The sequence below is a fragment of the Triticum urartu genome, unplaced genomic scaffold (genome assembly GCF_003073215.2).
Source record: "Triticum urartu cultivar G1812 unplaced genomic scaffold, Tu2.1 TuUngrouped_contig_6390, whole genome shotgun sequence".
In the NCBI taxonomy this organism is placed as follows: domain Eukaryota; kingdom Viridiplantae; phylum Streptophyta; class Magnoliopsida; order Poales; family Poaceae; genus Triticum; species Triticum urartu.
The window spans coordinates 2,817-12,455 of record NW_024117150.1 but is presented as its reverse complement, the minus strand read 5'-3'; the positions used below and the strand labels follow the sequence as shown (position 1 = coordinate 12,455).

Here is a 9,639-nt window from a genome sequence, read left to right as displayed (position 1 = left end):
CACGTAAAAAAATCCATCAAGATTCATAAGTTATAAACTTTGTGCAACAAACCCTGCATAAGAACTTTCTTTTTTGCAGGAATAATTAACTAGACGGGCTTATACTTATGATGATACAAAAAAAATTGTTGCATGATCATTCACTTAATTTTTGTCAATACAGTTGCTGGTTCAGAACAGAGATGGTTGAACTAACTGCAAGGACCTTGAACCTTTTAGTTCACATAGTGGAGTGGAGACCCTACAAGTGACTGACATCACTGGGTCTATAAGTGGACATATGAGATGCCACTTATAATCATACTCAAACCAAATCAACAGCTTGTGAGAGGCTTGCTATTTATCAAGGTATCCTATATTTCAGAAAATTACTACTTTATGTTTTTTTTTTCTCTCAAGGGCATGGCAAATTGAAGTGCTTTGGGGAGGCATTCTCTGTACTGGAAAGGGTGTCACGTGAATGCCAAGGCGCGCCAGCCATTACCGCTTCAATTTCCCTGATCTCTCGGGGGCAGTTAGTCAGGTTCTTGCATCCTTGTGCCGTCACATACTGCAATGATATACTGCATTATTAGTGTGGAAATGAACAACAAATGGTAAAGGTAAATGCAATATGGATGCTACAGAAGCGAATGTTGAGCTTGGCTCCTATAACTTGTACTACTTGAGAAAGAGAAAATCTGCATTAGATTAGAAGTTTTTGGTACTCAACAAAATATGCTTATCAAGCTCCATGAGGTTCACTAAGAACAAAAACGAAGATGTAAAGTTGATGGAAACTTGCAATAGCCAGGGTAACCCTGGCTCATGATCAACTTCCAAGAAAAACCGGCCAACTTACAATTTGAAGAGTTCTGCAAATTTCGGAATATATGGGTATATGGTAATGGTACTAGCCACAATGTCCCATATAGTTACGTAGATGTATTAGGATCAAGTAATACATGCTATGTGGCTCTAAGCAAATTCTTAAGTTCCTATTCACACTAATCGTTACAGTGAGTACGGTTGTGGACATGAAGCTATTACTCATTGTAAAACTAATCCCTCTGTTTCCCTAAAAGTTGTTATTTTGGGCATATGGGAAGTCAAACTTTCAAAAAAATTGCTACCAGTCTATTGAAGAATACATTGACACGATATCTACAATTCACACGTAAATTTGTATCAAAATGTACTTCCGATGTTCCAAACTGGATACTTTTTTGTGGTTTTTAGCATCAAATTACAATAGAACATAGTGGTCAAAGTTATTTTAGAGATTGTGTTGAGAAAAACAACTACTCCCTCCGTCCCATAATATAAGAACGTTTTTGGCACTACATGGGACAGAGGTAGTATCATGGAACCTGAGGAAGTAGTTAACGCCATGCCCAAAGAGCCTCACTGCCTTGGTTTTCTAATGGGGAGCACTCAACAGAACTCCCCTTTCTATACCAAAAGAAAGTCCAGGACAAAGATTATTCAAGATTCACACTTCCCCTGACTGATGTTCGACTCCCAAGGTCTATCAATGCATATTTCATCCATCTTGTGTTTCTCACAGCCTACGTCTTTCGATAGTTAATATTAACATAACTAATTTTTTCGACAAAGGGTAATATATCAATATCAAGATCACCAATTACACCCTGCCTCTGCAACGACACAATATCAAGACCAAGTCGAGACTTCGAGAATACACACAGCTAAAAAAGATTAAAAATAATAAGGAAAACAAAGAGAGGCGATTCTGCCAAACAACTTGAAACAGATATAATATAATGTATTTGATTTATTTTCTACGTACTATAAGTTAGCCATTATAAGTAGGAGTGCACCAACAGTAAAGAAATCATTATGGTGTAATGCATTTCTTGGGTTGTATTGTCATGTATCAGAAAAGCGCAACCAACACATACCATATTACTTTCAACCCGAACACCACCAGAGCTTTTGTAAATTTCTATCTTCTCCCAGTTGAAAAACTTTGAGGAAATTGGGTCATCCCTGGCATGCCTCAGTAAAGTGTCGATGAAATAACAGCCGGGCTCGACCGTAATAACCTGCAATACATACCACAGGAGCTCAAATGTTTTGTTATAAGACAAGTAGAAAGACTACAAGCGGAAAGGTTCTCAGGGCGTTTATGCACAATGTTTTCAAAAAGTAGTTTGCCTATTAATAATCGACAAGGACAGAAAAGGGAATACTTTCCAAAGTGAGAATTCCATAGACAGGGAAACACACAAAACTAAGCACCAACAATTTACCTATACATCATGATGTAGTCTGTGGAAAAGATAATATATTAACACAAGAGTTCATGAATTACCGAGTAACATGGCATCCCAGTAACTTCTCAAACAAGTGTGCATAAAATGAAAGAGCACTGCGTGCTACTAAATTTGAATAAATTTATCATAAAAGGTAATTACTTACCATGCCTTCTTTAAGTTCTCTGATGGTCCGCAAGGATCTCAATCCTGGCTCCTTTGGCCTCTCTAAGCCCTAAGGTCGAGAAACAAGCATTAGTCTAAGTTGAAAGGAGGTAAGTATATGAAATGATTAAAATGAATGCATGATAAAGTCGGAATCTAACCTCGGGGTAGCCTCCGGGATCATGGGTGTCAATTCCAAGTAAATGCCCAAGACCATGAGGCATGAAAACAGCACCCAACCTTCGGTTCATCATTGCAGCAATATCACTGAAATAAATGATTATGGGAAACAGATAAATCAACAACAAGCTTGACATATTATCATATATAAGTTCAATAAGGACAAATAATTAGATCCCACACGCACCCATGAATAATATTTTCTTTCTTTAGGGACTCGAGTATTGTCTGCTCTGCCAGCCTGCAAAAAAGTTCAAATGATGCTTAAACAATTAAAGACAATGATAGACAATCAGAGGGAGACACAAGTGTGATTTGGTTATAGTTAAACAGATTGACACATTAGGCTAAAAGAGCTGAAAAATTACTTCCAAGTATTTCTCTCGAACCCAATTTGACCACTCAGATACAATAATAAATAATCTTTAGACCAAGCACACTTAATGATTGTATGCAGATTGTAAATTGTACTACATTAAAGCACAATCATTTCTCATAAACCACATTTGACAACAGAAAAAAAACATCAGGGATGATTAAAAATTGCATGGTTCTATAAGTGAGGACAGATAATTCTTACTTGTGCATATCGATCCATTTTACTCCAGGCTGCATATGTGATATCACATCATTATGAGCCTTAAGGACAGCCTGTAAAACACAGTCAGTCTTGTATCAATAAAGAATTAAAAAAGCTAAATGGATATGTTAACCACCAGGTACTTACATTGTATATCACTGTCTGGTTTCTGTTGAATTTTCCATTTATCTAAAAAGACATAAACTCATTCAGATATAGCATTACAAGACAAACACTATATTAAGATGTGATAAACAGAAGACTGCGACAGTTTATATCGAGGTTATTAGTTCCAGTCCAGATGCAATAATTACATCAGCTATGACTCGATGTCAGTCCTTGTTGAATAAAAAATAATCCTAACATATCATTGGACTGAACTGAAAAATAAAGAACCCGAGGGTACGGTGTAAATAACACTTTTAACAATAAATTACAAAAGCTGATATTGATATTGGAAAAGAGTATCAAAATAGCGGTATGAATATTCCAAACGACTTACAGGGTATGAACATGTGATGTCAGAACCATAGAAATTGTATTCAGCTCCCATGTCCATTAGAGCCATGTCTCCATCATTCAACGTCTGAAAATGTAGTAGATAAGTAAGTATGAGAAAAGGGGAAACTGCGTACTCCTCCCCTAAATAAGGTAAACATGTTATAGAGCATAGGCTTCAGGACACCGAGTGCGGATTTTTGGAGGCCGAGCTCCAGTGAGCTCGGTATTTTGAAAAAAAATCAAAAAGCGTATTTAAAAGTTCCAAAAAAATCTAAAAAAAATATCATGAAAACTTATATGTATTCCGCAAGAACGTGTTAAATTTTGTCGAAAAATGTTGTGATTTGTAGGCTGTACAAAAATAACAAATTTCTGGCCCAATAACAAAAATAAAAGGCCCATTAAAAAATATGTATTTGTCTTTTTCCTGTAGGCCACATGTAAACGTATAATACTGTGAAATTTTGCATATACATAGTATACATGTGCATGTGTGTTCAAAAAATAAATTTGGAATTTTTCGTGCTCAAACGAGCTCACTGGAGCTCGGCCTCCGATGGCATTTTCCGTCAGGACACCCCCTTATCTAACCACTCATTTTTGGATCGCGATTCGTGCAAGTACTTTTGTCTTTTTTGTTTCTCCCATATGGAACAACATGTGAACTTCAAACTTGGCAGCTCAACAAAACATTCATACTAGAATGTGGCAAAAAAGCTTTCGGAATTTTTCGTGCATCACAAATATTAAAAAGTACATTTTAATAAAAAAAATCTCATTTCGTATATTTATGTATGACCAAAAAATCTGAAAGTTTTTTCCCACATTCTAGCTAGAATGTTTTGGTGTCTTTCAAAGTTTGAGGTTCATATGTTGTTTTATTTTGAAGAAACATAAAAGAGAAATTTTGGTGTCATAAGTTGGGTTGTCTAGCACAGATATTAAAGCATGTAAACCTGTTGTAGAGCATAGGCTTCAGGACACCCCCTTATCTAGCCACTCATTTTTTCCACGTCCCCCTAAATAAATCATGAACACCCAATAATACTTCAAGACCCTCCATAGCTATTCCTTCATTCGATTTCTATCCTATGGTTCATATGTTTGGTATTATAGTTTTCCCTTTATTACTTGATTAATTGGTCCAACAAAACATTAAAGATAGTTAAATTATGGTCCTTCACCAATCCAATTGTACAAGTTTCATTCAAAATTGTTCAAAATTGTCTAACTCTCACTGTGAACATTATCACCTAATGCTGACACACATATGCTTCAAGTGGAGATTATTTTCTTCGGACACGCTAATGATGGTAGCAGACATGATACAACATTTAGTTCATGAATCTCATAGGCTATTTGTTTAATTAAATGAGATACCAACCAACCTATGATCATCTCATCACTGTTTGCATTTCTCCAATATGCATGAATTATGAACATTGCTCAAACTTACAAATTTCAAGATCTCATGGTACTTAACAACTATATACTTTACAAATTTTTTCTTAAAAAAATCAGTTAACAAAGAAAAAGGTACGTGAACCCTACTGTCTGAAACTAAAATAAAGCTAGCATACCCTTTTCCAAATAGCTAGTATTATGAGAACTAATCATTCTCCTAAGATTTTTGAGCTATGGAAAACATAATCTAAATTTGGTCGCCAGTGCGATTTATAAGATCGAGCAAGCAAAATAACACCAAAAGTAAGCTATTGGACATAAGCATCATACTTCCTCCATTCCCTTATACATGGCCACAAACTCATATTACAGGTACCAAGATAAAATTTAATGATTGCTTTGTAAGTCAACTTTTCTTCTTATTAACCGGAATCATTAATACGCCATAAGCATGCAACGAATGAATGGAAAGGAAATAGCTAAGTGTCATTATGACTACATGCATGTAATTATTAAAAAGTTGCTAGTAGGAGGAAACATCATTATTTTTTGCCTCGGTTACTGTTGGTGGCCTTGTATTGATGCAAAATGTATTTTTGATAGTGGCCTTGTATAAGGGAATGGAGGGAGTAGAAAAGTGTACCCGGTCATTTGGAGCTCCGGCATGTCCATAATGAAGAATGGAACTGTAAGATAAGCACTAGAGTTATATAGCAAACAAGATATTCCAACTTGAACAAACTCATATACAATAGGCATGGGCCTATCATTTTGAATTAACTAAGAAAACATTCCTACATAACTTTCCATAGCTATTCACCTATTCAATAAACAAATAGGCAGTGTTGTGAATATAAATAAGTGAACTTGAAAAGAGAGATCTGCTGAAATTATTTAAAGTGAGTAGTTTATTCCGACACTAAAACTCCATACTAAGATGTTTTCTCATACCACTAGAAGTTCATGGTGTTAGAGAATTTAAAGAAAATTTTCTCCAAGCTTCATCTAGAAACAATGCATAAAACTACGTATACAATTGGCATTGGGATGGTGATTTGATATTGCGATATGCACATTAGCACAAGTGACAACTTCTACATATATGTTGCACGAAAATGATTAGTAAAACAATTAGTGACAATTTCTACATATTTGTAACTACTTATTACTTGCGTCACATTTGACATTAATATGTAAAGTAAACTCGCCTGTTCTCTCCAGTAGCACATATACATGTGTAGGAGCAATGTCGACAGCCTCTGTACCTAGATGCACCAACAAAGATGCTTTCTAACTGATACTCCTTCATGCCTGGTTTTATCTGCCTCATAACCTTGTAAAATGCCAAGTTAACAATCAGAAGTGTTTAATTTAACTCTAAAAAATATTAAGTATGTGAGTTGGAAGTAGTAACACCTAAATGATAGATATACATAGTGAATATTTCTGCGAATAGGATGTCTATAAAATAATACCACCAGTGAAGGTGGAAAAATTATTAGCATTGATAACTCTTTATACCTCAATGTGTGCTTCTGAGCTGACATCATTAGCATATTGAATGAGGGCAAGCTCCATGTCAGATTTTATAACACGACATTCAGTTAAGAGAGGATGAAGCGTGCTTAAATCAGTGTCAAATTTCTCTATCCCCTGACATGGACAAAGAAAATGCATGGTAAGTTAGTAACCCAAATACGTACATAACAAAAAAGACAAAAGGTGTGGAAGAAATTTACTTCCTTATACTTCGGTATGTATACCATATCACAAAATAGTATGGATTTTTACTTCAAGATGTAGTTGAGGTCAAAAAGAACATATAGTAATGCAATAGGAGTATTTATTAATGTGAGAGATTGCGCTTTCCAGTGACAATGCCTGACAACACTATAAAACTAAGCATTGAGATTCAAAAGAACATGGTAATGCAATATTAAAACGAATGATTGCGCTTTATAGTCATGGTGTTTGGCAAAACTACAAATTAAGCATGTATTTCGTTTCATGCAAGTGTGGCTAATTATATATCACATACCTCAAAACTAGCAGGCTTTGAGTAATTTCCGCTGTCAGTATTCTTGCCATATAAGAGAAAGAGAAGGGGCGTCTCTCCATGCTCACTAAATTGACTTTGGAGAACCTGTGCAAGCTCATCAACATAGAACACAAAATCGACCTTGTACCTATCCTGTACATATTGAATGAAATATTATTTAAAACGGAGTGTAACGGCACATGCACAGTTTGGTCTCTAGAATATTAAGTACCTTGAAGTAAGGTAATGTGTTTACACCCATCCAAACAGCGTGGCCAGGTGACAACCTTGGAGCAAATAAAATTGATTGTCCAGAGGCAATGTCCTATATGAACAATAAAAGGGCAAGTTAGAATCATGGCATGAGATAAGCATGCATGAATTCACCTCATAAAGGATGACTTGTGGTAACACTAGAAGTTATAGAAGAGTGTTGGGCTATCCCTCAACACGGAGGTTCAGCCCAAGAAAATTAATCGCATATATTACAGATATCCTTCTTATTTGGTTGAAGTTATCCGCAAAATTCATTACAAGTGTGTTATGCATATTTGCACGGATTGGTACATTGATTTCCAATGAGAATCCCTTCAAGAAATTGCTAGATGATTCTAATCTATATAAGCAGTAATTAAGCACATACGGCATGCGTTACATGCCGTGGAAGTGGAAGGCAAACAAAATTGGTACATGGACGCGGGATGTGCCATGAGAGAGAAGAGAACTTACGACTGCACCATAGAACCCCGGCTCTTGCACTCCGAACAGATAAGCGAAGTAGCTCTCCTGCCTGGAGACATTTAACAATACCAATTATGTATTAATTCAATCTGCTATGCATTCGGGAAACGGCAAAAGGGAGGTGGGGACAGGCGCGTTCACCTGAAGAGCTCGACGTAGTCGCTGCAGTAACGAGTCTGCTCCTCGCCGCCCTTCAGAGTTGAGAAGGGTAGACGTACCAGATTAAGGGAGGAACATCAATAGGGATACGATAGGGAGAGATCGACGGAACAAGCGTAGAAACGAACCTTGAGAAAGGCGACGCCACGGAGAGGGCGGGCGGAGGCGGAGAGGTGGGCGCTGAGCGCGGCGACGAGGCGCTCGCGGTTGCCGGCGTGCAGCTCCATGGACACCCCGGGTGGAGTAAGGGAGGACTTGCTCATCTTGCACGCCAGGCGCCTGCACGTCCTACAGGTTTTATGTCGGCGATCGAGATGGCTCCCAGCCCTAGTGGAACGGAACCCCGGCGCGTGTGCAACTTGGATCTATGGGTGGGAGGAACCGTGGAACAAGACGCGGCGCCCGGCCCGAATATATAGATGAGGAGAGGAAATCTTCGGCATAGTCGAAAGGAAAACGGAAACAAATTAATCCTTAGAGATACTATAAGCTGGGTGTGTCTAGGGCATATCTAGATGTGCTTTAATTATTACACATCTAAGTGAGTGAATCAAGTATAAAGAGGAAAAGAAAAAAGAAAAAGAAAAAATATCCACACGAATCTCAACGCAAGATCAATGACATAGGACTTAGATGTGCAATACTTATGACACATCTAAATGTGCTTTAGCAAAACTGATACTATAAACTCGCTGGGAATCGGAATGTCAAAAAAGAAAAACTCGCTAGGAATCGGATTCCTGTTGAATCCTTTTTTTTTTTTTGAGGAATCGAGGCTGTAAGCATTGCGTGGGCCGTTTTGACAATGGTAATGCAAGATCGCTAGACGGTTGGGCCATAGGCCCATACGTCGGTAACTCGTGCGTTCCTGCTACCGACTGAGAGCAACGGCGAATCTGGCGCTGCAGGCGCCCGTTAATGTGTATTTTGCAAACGGGCGCCTGCAGCGCCCCGCGCTGGGCCGGCCCGTATAGGAGTTTTTTCTTCTGTATTTCTTCTGTGTTTTTAATCCGCAAAAAAAGAAAACGGGCGCCTGCAGCGCCCCGCGCTGGGCCGGTCCGTATAGGAGTTTTTTCTTCTGTGTTTTTAATCCGCAAAAAAAGAAAGCACTTGCGGAGATTTGAAACAGCAACCTCCCTCTTCAGTACAGACTGGTGCAACAACCCAGCCAATTACTCGGATGTGGTTAATTTGAACCTTTCATTCCCCTTATCTTTCCCATTCCGTTTCTTCTTCTTTTTTTCATTTTATTTCGTTTTCCTTTTTCCTTTTTGTTTTCTATTTTTTCTATTTTATTCTTCCTGGGTCAATAAACTATCTTGCAGATACGTGAACTTTTTCATCAAATCGATGAACTTATTTTAAAATTAGATGAACTTTTTTTCAATTTTTGTTGTTGTTTTTAAAGATCCATTAATCATTTTTCTGATGAACATTTTTTTCAAAACCGTTGAACTTTTCTCAAAATCAATGAACTTTTTTCGTATTCGATGAACTTTTTCTAATTATGATGAAATTTACTCAAATTCGATGAACTTTTCTCAGATTCATTGAACTTTTTCCAATTATGATGTACTTTTCTCAAATTTGATGAACTTTTTTTTGATTCGATGAAC

The 9,639-nt window shown here is 37.3% G+C and overlaps 1 protein-coding gene across 1 annotated transcript; it reads right to left on the bottom strand.

Moving 5' to 3' along the window:
• Window positions 1-394: 394 nt before the first annotated feature.
• Window positions 395-8,332, bottom strand: LOC125530544 (xaa-Pro dipeptidase-like). The gene is made up of 16 exons (XM_048694927.1): window positions 8,152-8,332; window positions 8,006-8,055; window positions 7,853-7,913; window positions 7,356-7,448; window positions 7,124-7,276; window positions 6,607-6,738; window positions 6,294-6,418; window positions 5,729-5,771; window positions 3,683-3,766; window positions 3,328-3,369; window positions 3,181-3,251; window positions 2,788-2,841; window positions 2,582-2,687; window positions 2,422-2,490; window positions 1,902-2,045; window positions 395-550 (listed from the first exon to the last, which is right to left on the bottom strand). The coding sequence occupies exons 1-16, from the start codon at window positions 8,284-8,286 to the stop codon at window positions 395-397; spliced, it is 1,518 nt and encodes a 505-aa protein (XP_048550884.1). The 5' UTR covers window positions 8,287-8,332.
• Between the last annotated feature and the right edge of the window lie 1,307 nt (window positions 8,333-9,639).